Raw genomic sequence first — 27,654 nt, 5'->3', positions numbered from 1 at the left:
CAATAGGCGGGTTTCTCGATGCATTAAAGAGCATTAAAGTCAAGAAGAAAACTTAGACACCTTGAGTCCCACATCTAAATCATGATCTAACCCAATGACATATAGGTACAAAAACCAGAATGTCCGTCTTAATAAGACGAAATTAAAGCATTCATTTTCAAACAAATAAAAGTCAAAATGTCCAAACACAATATTTATAAAACAAGACAACTTCGAATGATGTAAACACTGGTTTCAGCGTTAAACAAATACCTTTAAGATTGAATCATATATGCAAGACTTGAAATAACAATAATGAATCAATATAATCAGTTTTAGACCGGTTTCAAAGTATTTTCATAATTCCTATTATTAAGAGTGTAAGTGTACAAACTGTGATCCTAAAAATTGGGAGTCTGCAATGAAGAGCAAGAAACCGGTCCCATGGCGCCAACCAGTGGCTGACAAAGCAACTGCAGGAGTCAAACACACATCCACTTGAGTTTTAATCGCTTTTAAAAACAAAGAAAGGCTTCATAACCTTTGCGGTTTGGAAAGAAACACATGCGCCCCGTATTATATTAAAAGAAAAGCGCATTTTATATTGAAACTCTTGTGTGTTCTGCCTATATGAGTACGTATAGATTTGTGACGCGAGGGGGATTTCGGTGTCATATGGTCTCCAACTAGGAAGAAACAGAAGGAAGCAGGAAAAGAAATGCAACCGTAGAAGTGCGAGAGAGACCGAGAGAAGGAGATCTATAGTCTTTCTTCTGGCAGAGGGGCATCCAGCTGAGCGCTGGCTCCAAGCCCAGTTAGACCCCTGCCCTGGCAGGACTCGCACACGTACTCACCTGGGATGTCTGCCATCCGGGCCGGACCTCCGCCAGCTCCTCACACATACATGCCTGAGACCCCACATCCCGCCAGCTTCCTGTTTCACACACGCTGACACCCACAAACACACCTCACAGCCAGGGAGCTTCCTGTCCAACCTGAAACAACCCTGATCATGTCCGCCCCTCCACCACCCACTGGCAGCCCTCCTCTGTGTGCGATGAGCGTGTGTGTGTGTGTGATATGAGCCGGATAGAGTAAGCAGGTAGGAGGAAATATGGAGAAGCACAGCGGCATGATGGGATACACACAGGTCTCTGAACAAGCAATATTTTCAGCCGATACAAATGTGTTTATGCACACAAACATACTCTCACGGAAAGTGTAGAGATTCACTGAACATAGCTTATATAACAGAGTCACACTTTCTTGTGTGAAATCTGAGGTGTATTTTTGTAAATCAACACTGAAGACTTTAAATTAGCACTCACAACACACAACGTATCACAGCGGGCAAAGACATCCATCAAGCGCATGTTTACCAACTATTTTTTGGCCTTTTGGTCAAGTCAGTCAACTTTATGCATACAGCGCTTTTTACCATTTTCATTGAACAAGAAACGTATTGACTATAAACAAAAGTGTTTTTGTGTCACAGCATAAGAGTCTGAACATCACCAGTGTTTCTGGAAAGATCATGTCGCACTTTATAAGGTCCCCGTTGGAAAGCAGCCAATGAGAGAAGCGACAATACACATCCACTGAAACTTCTAATGTAGCGCAAATATGTCTGTGTTTACACGAGCACTTATTCCAACATCTGCACTATTTATTTAACCACAAAGTAGTGACACAATATTGTCACAGGGATTTCGATGAGGTTGTGGTGAAGGGAAAAGACATTAAGTCTGTTTAAAATGTAATGTAAAGGTTTGAAAATCGTATTTAGTTCATTTTTTTTTTTCAAAAAAGAAAATGCTAATCAAATAACAATATTACAAAGTATCTGTATTACAAAGTACATTGAATACCTTTTATATTATTTATCAATTCATAAAATGTTTTATTAATAAAATAAATAGAATATTATAACAATATTTCTCTTTTCTAAAGTAAATTAGTTCTTTCAGAGTCTACAACAGGTAATATGACAGTAATAAACACACTACAAATCTAGTTTAAATATAGGTTATTACATTTCAATACAGTTATTAAAATCAAATAATTAGGGCTGGAACGATTCCTCGAGTAATTCGAATACACACCAAGCACTAAAACTGTGTGTGTGTGTGCATGCGCGTTTGAATGGTGAGAGAAAATTGTGCAGTACAGTGCGACATATAACTTTTAATCTGTATTTATCAGCGTAGCACACATGGGATCCAGTTTGGCAGGTGCATTAAACAGAGCCGCTTGTTTGTGTGAAGTCCTTTAGTTGTTGTGCTTGTTTCTGTGTGACGTTATGGCGCACCGCTATTTTACTTTTTGTTTTAGTCTATTTTGCGAGTGAAACTTGTTGTCCGGCTGCATTGAGTCCATAAAACTAGATGAGGACTTGTGGATGCCGAATCCTGTTATTTAAACATGCCATCTGACAGTTTTGCGTGTCTGAGTAATGAACAGCACAGTTTGACGTGCTACACGCGTGATACTCATGGATTTGTCGGCGTCTGCGCTGTATGAGGACATGAACGCTCGAACTTCATCTCCAGAGTTGCTCTGAGAGTTTATTTCAGAATATTTACTGTATGAAGCTATGTGAAGTGAAGCTGTCAAACACACACCAAAACATGAGCATAGATATCGAATAAAAAGCGTTAAAAAAAGTCTGGTTAATTACACTAGTTTTATGTAGACAAATGTATAATCGTAAAAAAATGTAAACAGAACTTAATTTTAAACTAATTTAGGTAAACTAAATGCATGACGCATGAGCTGAAGTAACTTGTTTAGCTTTGAAATGATTATATTTGTTTCTTATTTATACAAAAAAACCTTGTAGCCAATCAGCAGTAAGCTGAACAGTGCACAGGACGGACATTATTCGAGCCGAGCGCTGACGAAAGCGAAAGATGGGGGTAGGGGTGTGTTTGCTTTGGTGATTTGAACATAGAACTCGGACACCCCGCCTTTAATGTATGCAATTTCAGCAATATATATGTGCATTTTCCTAAAAAGGAAACCAATTAGTTGTTCATTTTAAGTGACCTGTATTATTTTCTCTTCTATATTTAGCATTCCTTACTTATTATCCGAATACTCGATTAATCGATGTAATAATCGTCAGACTACTCGATTACTAAAATAATTGATAGCTGCAGCCCTATAAATCACAAACAATGTCTATGATACTACATAAGTCGCTTTGGATAAAAGCGTCTGCCAAATGCGTAAATAATAAAAAACATACGAACAGTGTAATCTAGTTGCGGATCTTTTGAAAAATAGTATTCAGCGAAACATGTAAGATAATAACATCGGTACGTACCTTCCTGCAGTGAGACAAGCGGAGGGAAGTATCTGGGGATATATTCTCTCCTCTCTCCCCTTAGGGCATCACGAGCATCTGTGTCAAAGCCAGCAGCTGGAAACTGCAGAACGCTGCTCTTGATAATGGGAAACTGAGGGATCGTTTGAGGAAACCCAACAGGCTCCAAATTGTTCACATAGTCCTCAAGTTCAGCTATACTGACGCCCAAAAAGCCAAAAGCCTGATCCACGTCGCTCAGTCCAGGGTCTGTCCGTCCATCTGAGGGAAGTGAGAGGGGAAACAATGAGGAGAATCCGAGCACGGCAGTAAGACTTTATACAGTGACAATCAACCTTAGATCTGACGAATAAATGAAAGCATTGAGTAAAAGTTCTCATGGGCCTGACCGGGTTTATTTACTGATAAAACAGTAAACTTACAGGTTTACAAGGTTACTTATCAAATAAATAAATGTATTTACATTATATTCACCTTCTATATTCCTACACACACACATATATAAGTAAAGGACATTGTTAATAATATCATACAAAGAATACATAATACACAAACATTTTGATCACAGAATGTTATAGCCTAAAAAAACATAACCAAGTATATCCACCACCACACAATAATAATAATAACATTACAGAATAATTATCCAACTTTTCAAATAATTAATATGCATACACAGTCCTTCTTACGTAAAAGCAGTTTAATGGACTTAGATACGAGCTATATTTCAGACTCAATAGTTTCATTAATATATATTAACATAAAAGACATTGTGTATTTACAATAAACACAACATCGGTTCATAAAAATAATAGTCATGATGCTTAGACCATCACTATGGCAACAGGTGGGAGTCCCCTACCCAGCATCATTACAACTTGCTCGCAGCATCATGTTTAAGCTGTAGAAAACAACTCAGTTTATACAAGTTACAGATTCGCCCTTTACTTAACATTTAAAGAAAAAGCCTGTGATCTGTTAGCCTAAACAGACAGCTAACCACTAGTCCCCAGTCAACTGTCAAGAGCAACTGGAGCGCAACTTGAGAACTAAACGCCTGAAATAAAGCTTCACATCTGTCGATTCGAAACGTAAACAGAGAAAGCGAACGCGTGCAGGTTTAACCCCGCAAAGATCAACCTGCGTTAGATTACCTAGCTAGCTTAGCATGCTAACAACAGTTGTGGTGGGCGGGGCTTATGCACAAACACGCTTCACGCCGTAGCACACAAGCACACTCCGCACAAACGGCCCTAGAAGTGAGAACGAACTGCCCGAAGGACTCACAGAGCTCGGAGTATCGGTGGCAGCTCCGCACCAGCTGCTGCACGTATCTCTCCAGCACGTCGGACAGCAGATCGCAAGCGCTCAGCTGCACCGCGTCCCAGCCCACCGCCTGACACATCTGCGCCACGGACACCCGCAGCAGCGACCGCGCGTAACTCTCACACATCTCTCGGGTGCCGAAAGGCCGCTTTCACGGCGCCTGTAAGGGCAGAAGGGGCTTTGTTTTGACCATTCACATGAATAGGGACATTGGCGCTTCCATAGGAGCCGCCATCTTTACTTCCCGAGCAAAGCATTGGGAGCAATCGATCGCGCGTGCGCAGTTGAGCGCGGTATCTTGCTCGATTATTCACGCCTCGATTATAAGGCCTAAACGCGTAGAGCTGTTTGTTTTAAAGGTCAGAAAATGAATTGATGTATTTAATACATGTGTTAAATACAATTTTATACATATATTTTTCCACAACAGATGCACTGATATAAAAAGAATAACAATTAAATGCATTTAAACAATCCAGACTTATGTGTAAACACTAATATACATACTGTAAATTATTCCTACTATTTAGTAGTGCACTTTATGTCAACAATAAAAAGAAGAAAAAGTTCTTCTTTGAGATACATAAGCCTTGTAAGTCATTCAAACGTATGATGTGTCATTCTATAGAAGTGGCTGTCACAACATGTTTTTGTTGTTTATAGACAATTCACACATATTTACTATACATATGGGCAATATAGAGAATTCCATGTGACATCAAGCGGTCTTCCCATCCTCGATTGTATGGCGAGTTGATGTAAAATAGCTGTAAAGCCAGAAAATCTGGATGTGTTTTGAAATATCATTACCGGACTTCTTGTTATACTTGGAAGGAACAACATGTAATTTTAGAAAGAATGCATGTGTTTTTCATGACTTTTACTGTGCTCAGGTCGTTGATCAATATACTGTTCTCACATTTTAAGATAAGGGCAAAATACATTCAATTTTCACTACCGTAACAACCTTGACATGTTCATGTTACATTTAATTGATCATTTTATGCATGATAATTCATAATATGAATATTTCAAAAATGCTGACTGATGCCATCTGTTTGATACAGAGAAGAAAAACACACGAGACAGTTGTGCCTAAAAGTACAGCTGAGTGTGGCAGTGTGCACAGTCGATCGGAGACGGGCCCATAAGACATAGCAAGAGACCATCACCCATTTCAGAAGGAAAATGCAAGTGTGTCATTACAAACACAGGTTTTACCAAAACACCTTTTATCTCTCTTTATAAATAACAATAAATGATTATTTTTGAAAGGTCGCAAGGACATGGCTCATTATAATGATTTAATACAGAAATGTAAACCCTGAAATGTTTTAAATCTAAAATGAATCAACAAAAAATATATTTTTTCACACTTGCTGCATAAATTGAAATAATTAGGACAATATTAAAAGACAATAGTTCTGAAACATCCTTATTGCTAATACGGGTTCTAGGAAATTTAGTGAATTCATGTTATGCCGAATGAACATAAATGAAAAGTATTGAAATGTTTCCTATTTATTGCAAATAACAGCTCTACAGTGACCACGGCAAAAATAAATTACTCTTTGACTCTACTATTTATTGGTATGCGTTTTATTATATATATATAAATCAAATATCACTGCTTGTGCATCCCCAAAACTATTTTTTGATATTCCAAGCATAAAAGCTACGGTTTAAAAAAACACCCACAATGTATAAATGTCGAAAGAATGCAGAAGGGTATGGTTGATGGGCTTTACTTCTCAGATGATAACGATCAGAATCAATCTAGTGACAGCTGTTTAAATAATACATGAGTGACCCACATGGTCAAACTTTTCTACTTGTCCATTACTTTAATAGATCAGACCCTCTTCCACAATCGGTGACCCCCAAATTCACCCTTTCATGAATACGGACACTCAACACCACAGCTCAAGAATCTAATCCGATACTGTGGTGGCTGGCCTGGTTTGAGTTTCAAATGGATAACAAGCAGCCTAAACTTGTTTTGATTGGCAATTATAAGAGGGAACAATAAGGATGCCGTCGAGTCAATTGGGTTTATCAGTAATCAGTTCGAAGTAACTTAATAGCGTTTTAAGCAAAGTGTGTACACGCTAGACAGAGCTTACTGGACGGATTGACCCGGTATTCTCTTTGTATTGATAACCTCCGAGCACAGCCAAGCACACAGTGCCTTCAAAGAAAGGTTCACAAGCTTTAATTCAAATGAAAAACAAGCACGGGTCAGGAAACTTCTTTATTTCTCTAGAGGACATCAAAGCTGATCGGAACATTTCAAATAGACGGGTACTCAATTAGATGGCGTTTCTTTGTAAGAGGTTTATTTTCTCTGATATTGTACAAATACAAGGACGTATACATTTATGAATTCTACATCAGATCACCGAATTGAAGGGCATGTGCACAAGAACCACGCGGAACCAATACAGGGCTTCTTATCTGTAAAAAAAGATAGAGAAAATCAGAAATAATTTAACACGACGGTCAAGATGAGTATAATATATGGAGAATAGTATAATAAAAGCTATTAAAAACAATAAATTTGATTTTACGCACACAATTTAAGTTATTTACTGAACGTAATTTCTGAGCAATCAAACAAAAATGCAGTTTGTTTGACCAAACAAAATAACATTCAGCCTTACAAAGGCTAAATGTTTTAAACTTCCATTTATTTCTGGTATAAAATGATTGCGGACATCACCGGTATTTGCCTTTACCTTAAGACTGCAACAATATTAGTCTATCAAGCTTCTATTAGCTTCTCGACCCTCCACCATAAAAAAAAACCAAGTAAACATGAAACCATTTTTACAACCTATTTTACTTCTACAATGAAAATAAACGTGTTGGGCAGGACTTAATATCCACAAATCGGATTATGAAAAGTTGTCTCTACGACAGGTGGTTGACGCTGAAAAGTTACCAATGGGAGGACTTATTGATGTCGTATTAGAGGTGAAGCTTGTTTTTTGATATAAAGACAAACCTCTTGCCTCAAAGAATTTTGAGGCGTATAAAGAGTGTCAATTTTGATTTCATGTTGACTTCACTGTCACACCAACAAAACCTAAGCAACACTACAGTTATCTGTCTTATGGAACAAAATATCATATAGGGAACCTAAAGCCAATGTTTCACACCACTCTCTACAAACACACTATGTCCTACAGCTGCTGTAGGATGTTACCTCCGTCATGCTTCAGTTCCTGAAAATAATGAATGCATGCATATTAATAAAGGTTAGTTGAGGGGACGTTGTGGGTCAGTCAACATTTAATCAATAAATGTTACAAATGTAATGAAACATGCAATAAAGCTCAGTTAGCTATTGGACATTTCTACATATAAAAGGTAGGAAGTCTGGTAGGACAATTATGTGTTGGATGTTGCAAACGTGGGATAGAGAGAGAGGGGGGGAATAAGTAAGACATCTTACAGAGCAGCGGCTCCAGAAATGATCTCAATGAGCTCCTTGGTAATGACGGCCTGGCGAGTTCGGTTAAAGGTCAGGGTCAGCTTGTCGATCATCTCAGCTATTGGACAAGAAACAAAGAACATAAATAAGCAATAAATTGTCATTAAACAATTCACTAAAGAGATTGTATCATTTAACTATATAGTGCTAAGCTATAGTGTAAAGCTGTCTAGCAACCCTAAACAGCCCACTGATATCCTAATAGAACGACAACTCACAAGCGTTCTTGCTAGCGCTGTCCATAGCAGTCATCCTGGCGCTCTGCTCACTGGTGGTGGACTCCTTCAACCCGAAGTAGATGATGTTGACCAGAGAAAATTCCTGATAGTTCCTCAGCACATCAGCATCGATGTCATCATAGATGCCCATGCTCTCTGCACAAAGAAAAAACACACAATTAATTCAATTTTTGTGTTATTTGAACAAAATCTGAATGCAGTGCTACACAAAATAACATGTGAAAGTTGAAAGAGTCACTCAATGTATTTTTAAAGGTTGTTTGTTTTACTTAAACAATATACCATGTGGTAAAAATAAAGATGTTTATTTATAAAATGATTCACATTAAACTGGCTTAACAGCAATAAATAACATTCATTTGAAATTAAACAAGTTTATGAATTTAAGATTGACTTTAAGTTCAGATAAACCAATTCAATTGTGGGTGTCTTAATAAAATGTAAAAGCCATTACTGAAGTCACCCTGATAAGTTATATTTCTGAATTGCAATTATAGTTTAATGTTCATTTCTAACTTAAGAAACACTTGGCCTGAGGCAAAATGTCTGAAACTGATATAGTAATGTGTTGTAAATTATTGCAAAATGCATTTGGTCAACTTCTGTATTGTGATTGTCACAAAAATACCTGAGCTTGCAACAGTGTCCACAGAAAACAGAGGTTTCTCATCTGTCTTGTATGAAATCACAGACCTGCCCAAAAAAAACACTCGCAATCAAAACACATTAAGATTTTACAATGATTCTAAATCGATACGGCAGGATGTGCACTAACCTGAATTTGTTGAATACAATGCTTCCCTGGTCGAACTCATAGCCAGACTCAAGAAGCTCTGTGGCGATGACGGAAGCATCGGTGAAAGTGGGAGGCTTGCGGCCCACCTCTTTACAGTTGATCAGAATGTGTTTTCCGTGGGTCCTGAGAGTTCAAAGGAAGAACAAACTTACTATTTGAAAAACTCAACAATATATAGTCGCTCAGGCAAGCAATGAAAGTACCTGTACAGCAGACCTCGGAGTTTGTCACCCACATTTACAACCATGACCTCTTTCCCGGCACTAGAGAGCTTGGCGATTTCGCTCCTAATGGCCTTGGCCACGTTGCTGTGAACGGCACCGCAGAGCCCACGGTCAGAAGACACGCCGATGATCAGATGTTTATTCTTGTCTGCTGGAGCCTTGATCTCGGCCTTCTCATAGAGAGCTAGAAAACAAACGTCGCAATGCATTTCAAACGAGCGTGCATTACAAACAGGAACGGATACGGTTCGTTTGATGTTACATACCCATGGCGCCGGTGCCATAGACACGGGCTGGCTTCAGGGACCTCTCGGCTCTAGCGTATTTAGCTGCCGCCACCATCTTCATGGATTTGGTAATCTTCTGAATGTTCTTGATGGACTTCAACCGAATGGTGACTGAAACGAAAGAAGCCGATTTAGATGAACATAAGAACTAATGATCAGTTGACATTCATAACGCTTGGGGAAAAACTTGACTTACTGTCCTTCAAGGTAGCCATGTTCCTGACCTGCCCACTGCCAAAGATTGAACGGTTTAGTACAGCAGTAAACAGAATGCATATGCAAAGATCAATAAATAAAACCTAAAGCAAATAAATGGAGTTTCATTCAACGCATACCACCGAATAACCTCAAGAATGACGTTGTCATTCACGTCATCGCGCGGCTATATAGATCTTCCACCGATCAAACGGTTCATATCGCACAGCAAACGCAATTTAGTTAAACGCGATATTAACGACATAATAACTTTACACGATTCATAAACTTGCGCCCTGTCGCACGATTTGACCGATCCGCACCGCGGCCTAAACTTCACTACGTCCTTGCTCCATTTACCCTGCGTTTGATGAACCAACTGACACATCACATCTCTATCGCGATTAAACACACCGCACAAACTAACGCTATCGCGTGTTTACGATGTTAAATAACGTAAATATATACCATTGTGGGAGGAACACCGCCGCGCTGGTCCTAGCGAACATGTTCACGTCAATGAAGGTCAGAGCGGCCGGTCTGCGCACGCGCAAATAAAGCGCTAAGAACGCGGCTTCGTCACAACCCTCGCGATAATTGGTTCTTAACATCTCGTTTGGAAAAAGTGAAGCAAAGACAACAATTATAAGAATGGCGGCACAAATGGGATACACGACATTTAGGACGCCAACTATATGTAATTCTGCAGGTAGTTGGGATAGGGAGGATGACAAAAAGGAAAACATTCTTACAAGGTTAAAATGAGGACATACCAGACTTAATAAAACTTTAAAAATAACACATAAACATCCAACAGTGAGCACTGTGGACTGGAGGAGTCGGTAGAATGAGCCGGAAATAATGAAGAATGAGTTAATAAAGAGGTGAATAGAAGAATTACAACTGAAAGATGTGTTAACTAATGGACTGGAACGTTTCCGTCTGTATCTTAAAAGAACGGATTTAATTAAGAGAATTTAATGAATGTATATGGAAAGTTATTTTAATTTGTTTCCCCAAACCATGTGTACTCCACCACAGTAGGTGGCGATAATGCGACTTTACGTTAGTGCATCCGCCATAAAACCGAAGAAGAAGAATTCTCGCGATATCGTGACGAAAAGCGCATTTTGCGGATGGGAAGCGACGAGTGCTGCGCGTCACGAGCAAGGAAGCGTGTGCGGTCGTCGGACGTGTTTTGTTTTGGTGCGATATTTAGTTTAAAATGGGGAAGGCGGAATTTTTAACCCCGAAGGCGATCGGGAACAGAATCAAAGCGAAAGGCTTGCAAAAGCTGCGCTGGTATTGTCAGATGTGTCAGAAACAGTGTCGAGATGAAGTAAGTTAACGTGTCTTGTTCTCGCTTATTTCTGATGACTTGTTTTTATAAGTGCAATAACTGTCATTTACATCATGTGTTGACCACAGAACGGCTTTAAGTGTCACTGTATGTCCGAGTCCCATCAGAGACAGCTATTGTTAGCTTCAGAGAACCCCAACCAGTTCATGACCTACTTCTCACAGTAAGTACACGTCGGTTTTATGGATACACTTCAATAGAAAAGCGAATCATCACAATGTATGTCCTTTTGCTTATACAGGGAGTTCAAAAGCGAGTTCTTGGAGCTGCTCAGAAGACGTTTCGGTAAGATCAAACCATTCATCATACATTACAGACCGACATGTTGTTCAGTTGGTGAGAGACTCTGTGTTTACACTTCTGCAGGAACCAAGCGAGTTCACAACAACATCATCTACAATGAGTACATCAGCCATCGGGAACACATCCACATGAACTCCACCCAATGGGAAACCCTCACTGAATTCACCAAATGGCTCGGGAGAGAAGGCGAGGAGGCCACGATACAGAACACATTCGTATCATCCGCTACGGTGTTTAATTCGTGCGATTTGTCTTGTGACGTGTAGGTTTCTGCAAAGTGGACGAGACGCCCAAAGGTTGGTACATCCAGTACATCGATCGCGATCCGGAGACGATACGTAGGCAGGAAGAGCTGGAGAGGAAGAAGAAACAGGATTTGGACGACGTAGAGCGCAGCGCTAAGTTCATCGAAGAACAAGTGCGCCGCGGCCGAGAGGGCAAAGAGCCCGAGGTGCGTCGAAAGGTTCCTGGTACTAAAAAATGAAAGATTTCTGCAAAAAAGAACGTATGTTTTATAGTTATGTGCTTCGCGGGGTAAGGAAATACTAAAATGCACACCTTAAAATATACATACAGTATATTTTAACATGAGACCTTCTCTGGGCAAAGTCATGACTTTCCAAAGCTGGAAATATACTTTAATGTTGACACGTTTGAATGTCCATGTATCTACAGGAGGAGCCAGAATATACTGAACTGAAGAGGATGAATGAAGATGAGAAAATTGCTTTCAACCTGGACATTGCTTCCGCTGGGCCTTCCAAAACAAGGTATCGTGAATAATGGAATCAGCTTCTCTCGTTGAGTTTAAAATCTGTTTGAAAACCGTATTTGTGTTTGAAACCATGCATTTTGTACGAATGAAAAACGAGTTCAGATATGTGATTATAACCCTGTGTTTCTCTCGCATAGTATTAGTCTGGGAAGTAGCGTCCTCAAAGTGACTGCCTCCGCTAAAAGGAAAGAGTCCTCTCACAGTTCAGACTCCAAAGACAAGAAGAAGAAATCTGCCCTTGAGGAGATAATAGAGGTATGTTTTCTTTACTTTTCTCCAGGTTAGTTGTTGCATCGATGATGTAAGCGCGGAATTAATCCGTATAAATTGTAATTCACTTAAAGATGAGGTAACGCACGCAGTTTCTGCCAATCTCATATTCATCTTGAGTGCCTATAAACAGCAGTATTGCATCCTACGTATCTTTAAAGAGTATTTAGTAAAAATAAATCAAATTTACAAAAGACAGATTCAGCTGTTCGATTATTCCCGGAAAAAGACGAGCGCCTGGAAGCGTGTAGGGAGGGCGGGACTACAGCAGGAGCACACAATACATCGTCGCATTATCTCTGCATAACTGATTCACTATAAGTTTGTGTTGTTTACATTATGCACGTACACACCGATTGCCAACAAAACATAGACATAGTGTATAGACATGGTTAGTTTGACTGACGGTTCATGTCCGGCATCTTTTATCAACTTCAAACGATCTCCCAATCCATCGTTGAAATAACATTCATCACCGAAATGCAACTAGCAAACAAACACAGCTAAACAGCCGTCGGCCGAGTGAACCGGTATTGATGGGCGTGCTCTTTCTCACGCTGGCTGGTTGACGCATGGGTGTGCTCTATCACTCGCTCGATGACGCGTGGGTATACTTTTTCGGGAGGATTGTGCTAGAAGAACCCTTGTTCCGAAAAGGGAATCCATGTTTGAAAAGACTTTCCAAACCCTGGCGGAGTGAATCGAGCAGAGAAATATGTCATACGTTCAACTCGACAAGTTGACCATGTTAAGCGTTCAATCGAATTCGCAATGGTTTACGTAAAGTGCAATTTGCGATAAACTGTCCGTGTGTGTGAATTTCAGATGGAGGAGCAGAAGAAAAAATCGTTACGGTCGGATCACTGGATTCAACCAAACATCGTAGTAAAAGTGATAACAAAAAGACTAGGAGAGAAGTATTACAAGAAGAAAGCCATCATTCGGGTACGCGCAACGAGGATTCATGGACCATCGCATGGCTACATGTTTGCCTGGTTTTATATTTCTGGTATTATGTGTATGATTTAACAGGAGGTCCAAAATAAGTACACAGCCATGGTGAAGATGATCGACTCCGGAGACAAACTCAAACTGGACCAGAGTCATGTGGAGACGGTCATTCCAGCGCCTGGTAACACATCACTATGGTTAAACATGCATATGAGTCATGTGACAGACTTTTGTTGTTCATTGGTCTCACTCCGAACTGTTGGAGGAACTATTTAATGGCTGTGGGTAATCGCTCCATGTGATCTTTCTTTTACTCTGTCACAGGTAAGCGAGTTTTGATCCTAAACGGTCAATATAAAGATACAGAGGCCATCCTGGAAGGCATAGACGAACACAAGTTCTCTGCCACACTTGCATTAGACTCGGTACGTTCATACAGTGTATAATCATGAAATGACTTTCCAAATGCAGAATTTTTTTTCTGGACTAAATTAAAGCGACTATTTACTTTATAATTGCTTAGAAAATACCAGCTCATCCATAATAATTGACAGCATGTTGTTTGTCCTCGTTCAGGGTCGGATGAAAGGAAAGACGGTGGAGAGGATTGCATACGAGGACTTTTCTAAACTAGCTTGATGGTCATCTTCATTCCAAAGTGACTCTGTGTTAAAGCGTAATCTGGATATTTTGCATGTACATAATAAAGACTCAAAGACATGATCATTTAATTTACATACTGGAACAAATTGACCATTTTATTGTGCTTATTTTGTTATGTTTGGATGTCATTGACAATGATTGCACGTGATAAAAATATTTATAGATTAAAAATGATCAATTCATGGATAGGTTACAATACATCGATATGTTCAAGATAAATTTACATCATTGTTAAATGATTGTTTGATGTACCGCACCATTTTTGGATATTTTCTATTAAAAAGGAACCTTTTTTTAAAAGTTTCATTAAAAAGGGTTTTGTGCTTTTTGCTTGTATAAAATAGCAGATTTCCATCTGACAGACTGTGCAGTCATTCTAACACATTGTTTCAGAGAGAGGGCAGAAAGCTGTCTAGCCGAGGGAGGATATAGCTGGAGTAACTGCCATCAATGAAGCCTTTGCCATTGTTGTGGACAAACCAGCAGTAGACATCCGAACCTCGTTTCTTGTCACGTCTGTAGTCCTTCTGCCAACCTCTGTTAAAAAAATCAAACATTTTAAAATACAACAAAAATAAATCACTGGACGACAAAAATCAGGATCTCAAAATCATAGCAAGGAAGTATAGTTTTACCCTAAAGTGGCAAAATAATCGTTTACTATAAAGTAACGTGATATAACAATGAGAAAAATATTTTTACAGCATTTATCTATGTTAATATCAATTAAATAGTTTGTTCATATTATTGCAGCTTTAACGTTAACTAAGATTAATTCAAGTTCTAGAAGTATTTCATGTTAACAACTGGAACTTTATTGAAGAAAATGTAAATTTTGAACTTACGGTGGCGTATTGATGTCACGTACATAAATGTTTTCCACTCAATTATGTTATAATAACGAGATGTCATTAAAAAGAAATAATATGTTGTTTATATGAGATGATACAACATGTCGATCTGTTACGCGCCCGCTTGCCGATTGGCTGAAGTTCGTTATTCTTCGGTCTGATTGGCTGACATTCTGCTTGGCTTCAATGCTGACTGGGTCAAACATACACTTAAATATATACATTACTACATTACTATACAAAATACTTTTACAGCAAAATACTTTTACAGCGCGACTGTAATATTTAACTAAATAATTAATAAATGATTATAATGTCACAGTAAATAACGAAGTAAACAATACGCTGTGGTGTTTTTGAGAGGGCAGAATGTAGTCAGAGTCTTTAAATGTTATTTACTTTACGCTCTTGTTGTGTCGCGTGGAAACACTCGTTCTTAAGGTTTTCTTAGTTTTCTGTGGCTGTTGTGACGACAAAAGTTAAAGTTCGAGAAACTTAATTTATAACCATTAACAGAAATGTCCTCTAACATAGTAACAAATACAAAACGGAAGTGCGGAGCATCAACCAGAAAGTTACTCGCGGTAATGGCGCACTCCACGGAGACGTCAAGAAAAATGTGGATTGGGCACAGAAATCACAAGAAAAGGTAGTAAAAAGTCGGTCAATTTTATATATCCCAACAGTGGGCCGGCACAAAATGTGCAACATAGACTATTGGACTAGTGTTAACATTAGCCATTAACCGGTAACCTCTGCATAGGCTAACAGTTTTCACATCACATGACTATAAATAGACACTTTCACAGTTATAACGATGTCACTGTAATAAGGACAGAAACGTGTTTACTGTCAAAAGATTCAGCATTTTAATTTGCACACATGTAATTTAACTTTGTTTTAATCTGAACGTCTTCTTCGGTCAAATTTATTGGAGTGGAGGGCCGAGTTTATAGCTGAATGCTGCCACCTAGCGTACTGGATCCGTGGCTTGAGCCGCAAAAGCCTCTGCCCCGATATTACCCTTTATAACAACTTAATTCCTGTTTAAATGACTTATCTTTCCTGTTGAAACGACACGATATATCTCGTTTTAACGACATATCTCGCTATTACGACATAAGTGAGTGGAAAAAATTCAATGTAAGTGGCAGCTATACGCTCACCACCGTACGAAATGATGGTAACATTTATGCTATTATTAACTGTGTTATTAATAACTGTTATTATAATAATTGAAAACATAACTATGCACAATTTAGCCTCTTGTTTCTTTAGATTAAAAAAAAAACTCACTCTTCAATGACTGTAAATATCTGGAATAATGTTTGTACGAGACTAACAGATGTACCTGGTGACCGCCAGTTTGTTGCCTTTCACCTCCATTATAGCCTCTTTCTTTTTTGGATCTGCTCCCTCATGAACGCCATACACTTTCACCTTTGGTCCATGTGTGAACTGACCTGTTAGGACACACAAAGGCCATTTTATAACATTATTTACACATGCATTACTTAGTTCTACAAGAGGTCCTTAACTCTGTGTGCTATGTGTTTGTTTGTGAATGTCCAACTGAACTTCAATCGCATCCTGTTGATAACCACATTATCATTTAAAGGGATAGTTGACATTTATTTCACTTTTTTTTTGTTCTGTTGAGCAGATTTTGAAGAATGTAGGAAAGCAAACAGTTCTGGGGCATTTTTTGCCTACCATTGTAATTCTCCTACTGTAGTAGTCAATGGTGCCCCAGAACTTTCCTACATTATTTTAGGAATAGGTTATAAATAGGTTATAAACATTACATAACCCACTTTGTAATCAGCAGAACAAAGAAATGCGTACAGATTTGCAACAACTCGAGAGTGAGTAAATGATGACAGAATGTGTGAGAGTTTGGGTGAACTATCCCTTTAACTTGTTTGTGAGAATCATTAATGCACTAATAATGAAAGGGAATCAGGCAAGAAATTGCTTGGGATAACAATAAAATGCAAAATAATTATTACATAAAGCACTGTGAGGATTATAAAATGTATGTTGTGTTATGTTATGTTCAATGTTTACGTTATTATACGTTAATATTAGCAATGTGAATGTTGAATGACGCACCAATGAGACCGTGAACTTGCGAGGAGTATTCGTTGTCATTTGGGATGTAAAAGCCCAAGAAGTCCACTTGCACGGGATGCTTCTTCCACACCCGATGCAACAAAACCATCACTGAAATATCCTCACCAATCGTCACAGTAACCTGTTGCTCCTTCACTATGGCAACCTTCGTTCTGACAAGGAAGGGTTTGCATATAATATATGCGGCATATTAAAAATCATATTAAATGCAATCAGAATTTTTTTTAACCACTCAAGAAACGTGGATATTGTATATGTGACCCTGGACCACAAAAACAGTCATAGGTAGCACAGGAATATTCCTAGCAATTGTAGGCCTATGGGCCAAAAATCACTAGGATATTAAGTAAAGATCATGTTTCATAAATGTTTATGAAATATAAATATATTTTGTAAACTTTCTTACCATAGCAAAACTTTTGTGAGTGGATGCAGCAAAATCGTAACCAAAAAAGGCCGGAAACACGCCTACAAACTTCACTCGCTGCCCGCTTTTTGTAAATTACGTACTCAAGTTTGGTATCTGTGCAAAGCGTTGAATTTTTGCTTTCAGGTTCATTTATTCTCCACAACGTCAGTATAGAGGTTAGCCAATAGAGCCTTGATTTCAAATCATATTCAAATAGTTGTTTCTCGGTCCTATCCTAACAAGCTATACATTAACGGAAAGCTTATTTATTTAAAACATTTTCTTCACTGGTCTAATTATAATATAGAATCTATTATATATCTAACTATTTTAATTTCCAACACTAAACAACTTAACTGGTTGGTCACTTTACAAAAGGGACTAGTCTTCAAGCCGACAGTCAAAAGATTAGGATTAGGTCTCCGATACCTGCTTAGCATCAGTTCAGCCGTTGCTTCCCAAGAGAAAGAGTGATTGTTCCTGCCTTCCGTTAGATCAATCCTATCAGTTCCTATTATGACCTGCACACCGTCTGTTTTCGAGTATATGGAGATGGTACCAAAGTATGTGTTTATTTTGTTGTTCTTCATCTTCTTAGACCCCACCAGCTGACCATTGATTGTAACACCTGTATAAGATAAGGAAAAAGAAAGCATGAAACAGAAATAACACCATGGTATCCGTTTAAAAACATGTCTGGTTACCCTTTCCAGTATCCGATAGCAAGTTGAGGATGTGCCCAGGCTTGGAGTCAATGTTGAAGCAGATATCCATGTTGGTTTTGGGCAAGTGAATAATGAAGTGAGGGTCATTGTCGACTATAAAATAAAGAAATCATTATATTTTTTTGCTTAAATTCAATCTGTCCATCTCTGTTTGAAACATAACATTTCAGGTTACTTTACATACTCATTTTGAGTATGGATTCAGTGGGAATTCAGATGTCTATGGTTTCATGGTCTATGTTGCATTACCTATATTGACCCTATTAGGAATGACACTTAGAGCTTGTTCTCCGGTTGCCTCCTTGGGGTCAGAAGGGGCAGTAGGCATAATCCACGGAGGGTTGCTGTAAACTACATTGGTTACTGGCAATCGTCCGGATAAAGAAGCAGTACCTTAAGAGAAGGAGAAAGACTTTCAGTCTTGTCATACTGATCCTTATCTTATAATAGGATACAGGAGAGGTTTTATTATAATATAAAAGTTGCATATGAAAAAAGATGAAACCCTTTGTGTTGGTTACCGGAGCAGCAGCCGTGTTTGGAGTCTTTGGGCGAGTCAGCGATCAGACGCTCTGCCTGGTCCTCACTCTCCACCAGCATGGCAGTCAGAGGGGTCACGAACTGATGCTCTACAGCCAAAGCCACGATCCGCTGAGTGATCTTACGCTTCTTATTTGCAGTAGGAGCTAGAGAGCTGCAGAAAGGGAGTTCAATATAGTTTTCAAGCAGATATTCTTCTCCGTAAGTAAACTTAAAGAAACGGGTTTGGGCTAATTTAATTGTGATTTATTCAACCTTACTGTAAATGTTTCTTTTTGAAAACTGTATTTCAAAAGTTTCCTTAAATTTTGAAACCAAATCAAACTGGCCTAATGAGTCTTTTGAAGTTCAATTATATTCAACTGCCTTTAACAATGTAGTTGTATTTCGCATAACGACTCAAACTCGACCTTCTCTGGACTCAGACTTGATTCAAACTCGACCTACTCTCGATTTGTTCTTGACTCAAACTCGACCTACTCTGGACTCAGACTTGACTCAAACTCGACCTACTCTGGACTCGGTCATTACTTGAACTCGACCTACTCTGGACTCAGACTTGACTCGAACTCAACCTATTCTGGACTCGGACTTGACTCGAACTCGACCTACTCTGGACTCGGAGTTGACTCAAACTCGACCTACTCTGGACTCGGGTTTTGACTCAACCTCGACATACTCTGGACTCGGACTTGACTCAAACTCAACCTACTCTGGACATAGACTTGACTCAAACTCGACCTACTCTGGAGTTGGTCTTGACTCAACCTCGATCTACTCTGGACTTGGTCTTGACTCAAACTCGGCCTACTCTGGACATAGACTCGACTCGAACTCGACCTACTCTGGACTCAGACTTGACTCGAACTCAACCTACTCTGGACTCAGACTTGACTCAAACTCGACCTACTTTGGACTCAGACTTGACTCGAACTCGACCTTCTCTGGACTCAGACTTGACTCAAACTCGACCTACTCTGGACTCGGTCATTACTTGAACTCGACCTACTCTGGAGTTGGTCTTGACTCAACCTCGATCTACTCTGGACTTGGTCTTGACTCAAACTCGGCCTACTCTGGACATAGACTCGACTCGAACTCGACCTACTCTGGACTCAGACTTGACTCAAACTCGACCTACTTTGGACTCAGACTTGACTCGAACTCGACCTTCTCTGGACTCAGACTTGACTCAAACTCGACCTACTCTGGACTCGGTCATTACTTGAACTCGACCTACTCTGGACTCAGACTTGACTCGACCTACTCTGGACTCAGACTTGACTCAAACTCGACCTACTCTGGACTCGGTCATTACTTGAACTCGACCTACTCTGGACTCAGACTTGACTCGAACTCAACCTATTCTGGACTCAGACTTGACTCGAACTCGACCTACTCTGGACTCAGACTTGACTCGAACTCGACCTACTCTGGACTCAGACTTGACTCAAACTCGACCTACTCTGGACTCAGACTTGACTCAAACTCGACCTACTCTGGACTCGGTCATTACTTGAACTCGACCTACTCTGGACTCAGACTTGACTCGAACTTGACCTACTCTGGACTCAGACTTGACTCAAACTCGACCTACTCTGGACTCAGACTTGACTCGGACTCGAATGAGCTGGTCTCGACTACAACACTTGAAAAGTATGGTTGATTTACATGAGGGCTTTGATTAAGCTATCAGCAGATCACAGATGCACATTTCTGAAAATATGCATACTGGAATTGATGAGAGGGATTGAAATTTGAATTTCAAGTATCCAATTCCTATTCTGCTTCATTCCGATCCGAAACATAACCTCATAGTTGAATCCAGATTCATAACAGAGGCAGTAAGTGAACACAGAGTTGTGATTCTTACCGTTCAGCTAGTAGTTGATTTACAGTAATGTAAGCCCACATTTGTCGGGCAAATCCGGGGAAGGAATGCTGTTGTGAGATAAGCTCTGAGTCCAGCTCCTTGACATCTGCTTCGGTCTGTATGGTAAGGTCCATGTTGGCCTAAAAGAGAAATGAACTTCTCATTAAAGATGTAATTCATTACTGTAAAGTAATAATAATAAACCAGCTGGATCCAGGCTTGTGCTGCTGGACCAGCAGTGTTTAACTATTGAGTTAAGAAGCCTTCGACGCTAACATCTAAAACACAACATATGCTGATCTATTCCATGATGGTATCATTTCTAATATCATTTCTAAACTGAGAGACAAAAGGGAAATGTCGCTCACAGCAGAGGCGGTGATGAAGCTCTGCAGCGTTGTGAGTTCTGTTGGTTGAAGTTTTCCAGCCACTATCACCTCTGAACCGCTGAAGAACTTGTCAAAATGGTTCTGAGTCACGTCACTTACAGTATTCTCGGGAAATTGGATGGTGATGGACCTGAGGAGAGGAGAGGAGACCTGGCTGTAGAATTCCTGGAAGGAGAAAAAAAACGAGAATTACAAATATCACTCAAATTACAAATGCCAAATTGACACATTTCACAGTTTAAGATCTTATAAATCCTATAGCTAGTTTTCAAAAACAGAATCGTTTTCAGGCAGGTTGGAGTCGTGCAGCCGCTTCATGTCAGACGTATGTAAAATATTTTCTGCAGAGAACAAACGACATCTTTGTTTATATACTAGAGGTGTACATATGCTTTTAAAAGGTAATGTATTTTTGGCAAAAAAGTAATGAGAAATGTGTTTTTTTTCTTGTACTATTGACAGAGTATTTTTTGCCTCACGGACAGCAAAACACCTTGACTGTGACACAGAACAGTACAAGTCAATCAGCAGGACTGTAAAATAAAGCGATGTAATTGTGGGCGGGGCTAGCCAATGCAACATAACAGAAACAACCAATAATGTGGCTCATTGCTTGTATCAGTCACAAGATTTACATGGCGGATTTGTTGCGGGTCGGTCATTTGGATGCGTCAGACTCACTGTACCTTTAATTGCGCTGATGCACCGTGATTGGCATAGATCCTCTGGGCGACCCCCCTGTTGTCCATGGCAATTCGCTCCAGGAAGTCAAAGTCCACGTCGAAGCCAATACCAAGGGAGAAGAGAGAAAACTCCTCCTTCATTACGCGCTTCACATTCTTCTGAATAGTGCTCAACTTTATTTCTCCTGAAGAAAGAGAGAGAGAGAGAGTTGTGCTTCATTTCCCGGTTGCTATTTGGGGATTCAAACATTCTTTGAAACATTAAAGATAATGTAAGCTGTTCTTTAACTATGATTTAAGAAATAACGCAACATATTCGATACATACTGTATCAATAAATCAATGCACGATGTTCTTACCCACTGTTGGATCTCCATCAGATACCAGAATGATCATAGAGACAGAACGGGGCTCGATCACTCCCTCGCTGGACGCTTTCACCAGGATCTGCACTGCTCGCAGCAGAGCCTCATTGATGTTTGTACCTGACGTTAAATGTCACTCACAATCACACCAAAACGCACACTTTTTAAATCATTAAACCACTCTCTGGTCCCCTTTTACCTCCATTAGGTTTGATATTCTGGATGTACTTCTTGGCCTCATCCACCTGAATGGAGGAAGCTGGGACCATATCTTCGCTCCAGCAGCGGACGTGGTGATTAAAGTCTATGACGCTGAAGTGGTCATCCATTGATAGATCATCCAGAATAGCCTTCATCGCCTCAACGGTCTAAGATAGGAAGAGAGAGAAACACGTATAAATATAATAAAATATAAAAACATCTTAAATAAAATAACACACAAATAAATTAATGAATAAAAATATATATTTGAGTAAGAACATTTTTTCAATTTAAAAACTAGGCTGTATGTCAATAGAAAATCTTAATCTTTTCGATTATTTATATACCAATAAAATACCAATTCATAAATTCCTTGCATTAATTGTTGCCTTATAACCAAAAACAGACTGTGAGTTCACTTTGGTCAGTTCTGCACTATTTCCACAAGAGGGCACAAAACACTTTCAAGTTTAATGTACAATAAACCAAACTTGTCTTAACAAGCTTTTTGAAACTGCTGTGTGAAAGTAGGTTGCCACGTCCTTACCTGTTTCATCTTCAATCCCCACATGCTGCCACTGACATCGATGACAAATACAATGTTTTTGGGGAGAGGGGAGAGATCAGATGGTGCAAAGAAGTGAATGAAATGACCATCGGACACCTGAAAGAAGATGAAGAAAGAAACATGTTTCCCACAATGCAGTGCACTTCAGTCCTATAAATATGCTTTTGTGCATCAATTGATTTCCACACCTGCAGCTCTCCAGCATTGCTTTCTCTCTGAACGTCATACATGATGGTGAAGACCCCATCCACAGCGCTCTCCGTGCAGTTCTCGCATTTGCGCTGCTCTTTTAGTGTTGGTTTGAACACTATATGGGCTTTGTCTTTGCTCTGTGTGATCTTGGTCAGTTCTGCAAACTGCTCTCCAAGCGTGTTAGGGGCTGAAACAGACTTGATGCCATTGGGCTCATATATATAAACATCAACCTGGAAATCAAAATACGAAAGCATGTATTAGAGGTCATGTGATGCGCATCTTTGTGCTCGTGTGTGTAAGACTGACTTGTAGCAAAGGCACCAGGCGTCCAGGTTGGATGTGCAAGGTGTGCTTGTAGAAGCCCAGTTTCCTCTGCAACATTTCTTGATAGTGCAGCTCGAACTCCACCTTGGCGCCCGGAGGAACATGCACCTCTGTTCTGAAGGTCTCCATCGCCTGAGAGTTGGTCCTGAGAAAAAAAAACATGTGATGTATATTGCACATTATAATAAGGATCAACAGAACATACAAGTATTAAATGTTAATATACGAATAATAAATCATTTTCAAATATAATTCCTTTTTAAAAAATACTAAACATAACATACTATAAACAGCTTATCCATATAATATATAAAATCGGGATATATAGCTGTCAACAGTAATTTTCGGTCAATAATCTTAAAATGACATATTTTCATCTTTTTCTTGAAAATATGCTGTCTTTGTCCTGTATTTTGATGTTTGGTTACCGTATTTCATTATACGTGTACAATAACAGTACATTTCTGTAAACTACGTTTTTTTTACAGTGTAGACTGTAAAACTTTACAGTACAAAAATTACAGTACAAATACAGTAAATGTAATACTTAATACTAATTTCCTATTAGTACTGTTTTCAATTTGAGTTAAATTGGAAAATTTACCTAAGATATTTAGTCTTTGTCTCATAAAAGAAAATACAAGAAGTAGGCGAGTTTACGAAACTGTAAATTAAAGTTACAGTATGTTTCTGGCAAACCTTCTGCAAAATTACAGCAAAAGTTTTACAGTATAGGCAAACTGGCTGTAGACACGAATATATGCATGAAAGAATCCGATAAATGAGGTACCTGACAATACCAGCAGCTTTCCCGCGTGCTCTTGCCTGAGCATAAAGGTTTCTCGCCACTGCCTTCTCCTTTACCGAGCCAATGAACGTGATCCCATTTACATTCCTGAAAAGCAGCCACGGGTCATACAGCAGGTCCAAGGCGTGTTTACGTGTGTGTATCTGTGTGTCATTGCTCTCACATGGTAAAGTTGTTAATGAAGGCCCGTTTGGGGATCTGTACGTTGAAGCTGATGCTCTGAGCATTTGGGCCCGAGTTAACCACGGAGCTCTTAACTGTGGTGTGAACGAATCGTGACGTAATCCTGCTCTCCATCTTATAACTCTTAACAGAGATGTCTTTGCCCTGGATAGCCTACAGGACATTACATATAGAGCTCAATACACAAATCAGTCATTCACGTGTTATTTAGACGATAAACATCTTTGAACTTGACGAATGGTGTATGCAAAAGGTTCGGACTGAAGGCTTATTGTCCATGCCGACTTCATATTTCTTGTGCCCACCAGCATAATAACAGTATGTTGCTGTATATGAAAAACAGGAAGTACAGTATATTAACAGTATATTAACGTCAAACCAAAAGCGTGCCTTGGAAAAACAATAGCAGACACACAATTGACAAAAAATGTACCTGTAAAAAAGAAAAAAGAAAAGAAAAGAAAAAAGCCATTTTAGTACCTAAACTGATTGGAAAAAACAGAAGTAGAACAGCAGCAAAGGGGAAGTCAATAACCGGCGTGTCATCAAACATGCCGATCGATTAATAGATAAGATACGAGTTGAATAACAAGACCGAGGGCATACCTGAAAATCCTCTTCCTCTTCACTGGTCAAAGTGTTCCTCTACAGAAAAACAACAGAAATGTAAAATAATTATAATTTAATAATAATAATAATAAAAATAATAATAATGCATATGACTAAACAAAAAATGCAAGTTCATTTCTGCATCAACACTTCAGTAACAGAAGTTGTTTAACAGTTATTTTCTTGAATGCAGCACAAACAAGGAAACCTATATTAAAATTTAAAATACAATGTACCAGCTAAAAGGTGTCCTTTTTATTTGTTGAATATCGACTCGATATTTATCGACAATATCGATAATATATATATATATTTATTATTAAGTAAATTCTGGACTTACTAAATGTAATGTATTTAATGTCGTGTAATATTATTGACTTTCGGGTTCAATCTAAATATTATACCGTTGACCTGTTTACTATAACATATAACTGTGTGTATATAGGGTTACGGTTAGTCCATGTCAAGTAGAAGCTATCTATAGGAACAAATGGAATTGCTGGGGATACTTATCAATTGAATTTTAATTGTAATAATAAATAAACCAGCTTAAATCCCATTTTATGACTTATAAAATAGATTTATTATGTTTAAAAACGAACAACATTTAAAATAAACTGTTTCGTGGAATTTTTGTGTTTAATTTCGAAACGCAAACATATATATACATTTTTTCTAGAGAAATAGACTGCAACTTTAGGTGTAATGAAATCTGACATAAAAATTGCATTTTACTTCAAAAAACAATGTGATTCTTTGCGGTATTATCTGTTGCCACAGCCTCCCGAATATATATATTTTTTACAATATATGCATACCGGTATTTAGGCCTTAGTTGAATATGATATCAAAGTGTACCCTGTTCATGGAAAGTTCCTAAAACAGATGACGTACAGTATGACACAATCACTGAGACACGGTGGACTTATGATCATTGGGAATCAATGAAGCCCCCTGAGACCCTTTGATCACATTAAACCCTTAAAAAAGTGAGATACCAACAACGCCAATGTCACAAGTTCAATCCCCAATCATATTAAAAGTGTTTGCAAAATGCATAAGTGTATTTACATAAACTTACCCTGTATCTCCTGGACTGGTACTGATCCAAAGGACCTAACTAACAAATGGATAAAGAGAAAACATCACTTTGGCTATACATATGCACGCAGTGGCACACGTTCAATTTGAAATTTCCCATCTTACCGATTCGTCTTCCCACTCTCCATCGATGACAAACTCAAAAGCCCAGCTCTGACAGAAGAGCAGGACGCAAAGAAGAAAGACCGGAGGCTTCATGACAACAAAAAGGAGTCTTCACAGCATAAAAAAGAATGGCAAGCCCAATCCACATGCAAACACTAGCTCACTGAAGCTAAAAGATCAGCCTTCGCAGTCTCTTAGACCTCTGAGCCTCGTCAATATTTGTTGTGCCCCACACAACCAAAAAAAGACTGAGGAACCTTTGAAACCTGACCAACAGATGAACAAACACACTACCTGACGTGGAATAACATCTAAACTTCACGAGCAATGAAGTCCTTTTGAAAGCTCTTGTGTATTTGTAAATGTAGACGGTAAAAAAATGATATTTCAAAGTGTTGGAATGTTTCCACGGATCTTGTTCGGTTTCAGACTATAACCTTGTGTTTTCAACATATATTTACGGAAGGGTGTCCAAAAGTTAAAAGTCACCAAACTGAGCAGGCACATTTTGGTTGTTCCATCAATTTCAATTTCGTTTCTATTATTTTTTTAAGACCCTAAAATATACACTCTTATAAAGGAGACGTGGAATAATGATTTTTGGTTGAATGGTTCTTTAAAGAACCTTTACATTTGAAGATCTTTGGCATCACGAAAGGTTCTTAGTAGTGGCAAATGCGTACTGGAGTCAGGAATGATTCTTTATCACCGTGAAGCCCTTTTACTCAATAGCACATACCATCTACATAACATTTAGATTAAATACACAAAATAATAGCTTTTGATAAATGCGAAAGACAAAATGTTACCGTGACACAATTTAAAGAGAAGAATAAACTTGAATTATACCCTTATTACCTAGAATATTGCCCAAGCGCCACATCTGTGTCCTTATCTCTGGGGTTATTCTTACCAAAAGGTTATTCGATTTCATTCCGATACATTTTGTACATATCTACAATATTGCTGGGGTCCATTTGAATGTTAAGTGCGATATTGGGGTCTAAGAAGCGAGGATGGACACGAAGGCTTGAAACTGCAAAGAAAGAGAGTGTCCTAAAAATAACAAATACAACATTCTAAAAATAAGGGAATGCTAAAAACGATTTTCTGTACCCAATAATGGATCGATCAAACAAAACATTAAGAGAAACAAGTGAGTTAACCTAAACGAACCACTAGATGGCAATACAGCGGTAACACAATAATACAACTATATACATTACCAGTCTCTATAAATGTTTGCCAAATGTTCTATAATTGTAACATAAAACAACAGATTAAAAAATGCAATGTAATTTAAAGCATTGACAAATGATAATGTAACGGGTAGCCTAAATACCGACGTGAACACGACAGAAGACGCGCGTCTTGCCAACTATACGTTTGGTTTTGCGCAACGCACC

General features: G+C 38.8%; 4 protein-coding genes across 7 annotated transcripts in view; 1 reads left to right on the top strand and 3 right to left on the bottom strand.

The window, feature by feature from the left end:
* taf3 (TAF3 RNA polymerase II, TATA box binding protein (TBP)-associated facto) overlaps nucleotides 1-4,925 on the bottom strand; it is a 41,323-nt gene extending 36,398 nt beyond the window's left edge. The window contains exons 1-2 of the mRNA XM_079455002.1: nucleotides 4,592-4,925; nucleotides 3,305-3,565 (exon numbers count right to left, since the gene is read on the bottom strand). Coding sequence (XP_079311128.1) covers nucleotides 3,305-3,565; nucleotides 4,592-4,757 — 427 coding nt within the window. The 5' untranslated portion in view covers nucleotides 4,758-4,925. The remainder of the gene's footprint in view (nucleotides 1-3,304; nucleotides 3,566-4,591) is intronic.
* Nucleotides 4,926-6,359: 1,434 nt separating this feature from the next.
* On the bottom strand, nucleotides 6,360-10,436 carry atp5f1c (ATP synthase F1 subunit gamma; the record flags this gene model as incomplete). Of its 3 annotated transcripts, XM_079455003.1 has the most annotated exons (10): nucleotides 10,333-10,428; nucleotides 9,866-9,900; nucleotides 9,649-9,780; nucleotides 9,362-9,566; nucleotides 9,138-9,281; nucleotides 8,991-9,055; nucleotides 8,342-8,497; nucleotides 8,085-8,181; nucleotides 7,836-7,854; nucleotides 6,360-7,084 (listed from the first exon to the last, which is right to left on the bottom strand). In XM_079455003.1, the coding sequence occupies exons 1-9, from the start codon at nucleotides 10,371-10,373 to the stop codon at nucleotides 7,848-7,850; spliced, it is 882 nt and encodes a 293-aa protein (XP_079311129.1). In that variant the 5' UTR covers nucleotides 10,374-10,428. The 3 variants fall into 3 exon arrangements, with proteins under 3 accessions (XP_079311129.1, XP_079311130.1, XP_079311131.1); XM_079455004.1 differs by lacking the exon at nucleotides 7,836-7,854 and having other exon boundaries at nucleotides 10,333-10,436; XM_079455005.1 differs by lacking the exons at nucleotides 6,360-7,084; nucleotides 7,836-7,854 and having other exon boundaries at nucleotides 8,081-8,181; nucleotides 10,333-10,406.
* Nucleotides 10,437-10,454: 18 nt separating this feature from the next.
* Nucleotides 10,455-14,558, top strand: kin (Kin17 DNA and RNA binding protein). 2 transcript variants are annotated; one of them, XM_079455001.1, is made up of 12 exons: nucleotides 10,455-10,748; nucleotides 10,906-11,203; nucleotides 11,293-11,387; nucleotides 11,466-11,509; nucleotides 11,591-11,713; nucleotides 11,794-11,978; nucleotides 12,203-12,297; nucleotides 12,440-12,557; nucleotides 13,398-13,517; nucleotides 13,605-13,704; nucleotides 13,848-13,948; nucleotides 14,100-14,558. In XM_079455001.1, exons 2-12 carry the CDS (start codon nucleotides 11,090-11,092, stop codon nucleotides 14,160-14,162), a joined length of 1,158 nt encoding a protein of 385 aa, XP_079311127.1. In that variant the 5' UTR covers nucleotides 10,455-10,748; nucleotides 10,906-11,089; the 3' UTR covers nucleotides 14,163-14,558. The 2 variants fall into 2 exon arrangements, with proteins under 2 accessions (XP_079311127.1, XP_079311126.1); XM_079455000.1 differs by having other exon boundaries at nucleotides 10,479-11,203.
* Nucleotides 14,253-26,680, bottom strand: itih2 (inter-alpha-trypsin inhibitor heavy chain 2). The gene is made up of 20 exons (XM_079454999.1): nucleotides 26,249-26,680; nucleotides 26,124-26,162; nucleotides 25,040-25,078; nucleotides 24,414-24,586; nucleotides 24,233-24,337; nucleotides 23,425-23,587; nucleotides 23,112-23,348; nucleotides 22,903-23,019; nucleotides 22,354-22,522; nucleotides 22,149-22,274; nucleotides 21,793-21,974; nucleotides 21,086-21,271; nucleotides 20,718-20,857; nucleotides 18,826-18,998; nucleotides 18,554-18,697; nucleotides 18,284-18,397; nucleotides 18,009-18,207; nucleotides 17,150-17,322; nucleotides 16,389-16,500; nucleotides 14,253-14,723 (listed from the first exon to the last, which is right to left on the bottom strand). The coding sequence occupies exons 1-20, from the start codon at nucleotides 26,339-26,341 to the stop codon at nucleotides 14,576-14,578; spliced, it is 2,832 nt and encodes a 943-aa protein (XP_079311125.1). The 5' UTR covers nucleotides 26,342-26,680; the 3' UTR covers nucleotides 14,253-14,575.
* Between the last annotated feature and the right edge of the window lie 974 nt (nucleotides 26,681-27,654).

The sequence above is a fragment of the Barbatula barbatula genome (genome assembly GCF_947034865.1).
Source record: "Barbatula barbatula genome assembly, chromosome: 4".
In the NCBI taxonomy this organism is placed as follows: domain Eukaryota; kingdom Metazoa; phylum Chordata; class Actinopteri; order Cypriniformes; family Nemacheilidae; genus Barbatula; species Barbatula barbatula.
Note: the sequence above shows the minus strand (reverse complement) of the source record. Positions and strands in the feature narration are given on the sequence as shown.

Excerpts from the sequence above, each read along its gene's own strand:
- kin (XM_079455001.1), top strand. The coding sequence starts at position 11,090 with ATGGGGAAGGCGGAATTTTTAACCCCGAAGGCGATCGGGAACAGAATC. Across the intron at positions 11,510-11,590 it reads GCTGCTCAGAAGACGTTTCG|GAACCAAGCGAGTTCACAAC; the intron begins GTAAGATCAAAC and ends ACACTTCTGCAG. Across the intron at positions 12,298-12,439 it reads GCTGGGCCTTCCAAAACAAG|TATTAGTCTGGGAAGTAGCG; the intron begins GTATCGTGAATA and ends TCTCTCGCATAG.
- itih2 (XM_079454999.1), bottom strand. The coding sequence starts at position 26,341 with ATGAAGCCTCCGGTCTTTCTTCTTTGCGTCCTGCTCTTCTGTCAGAGC. Across the intron at positions 23,349-23,424 it reads GCCTGGTGCCTTTGCTACAA|GTTGATGTTTATATATATGA; the intron begins GTCAGTCTTACA and ends TTTGATTTCCAG. Across the intron at positions 20,858-21,085 it reads GCTTCATCACCGCCTCTGCT|GCCAACATGGACCTTACCAT; the intron begins GTGAGCGACATT and ends TTTCTCTTTTAG.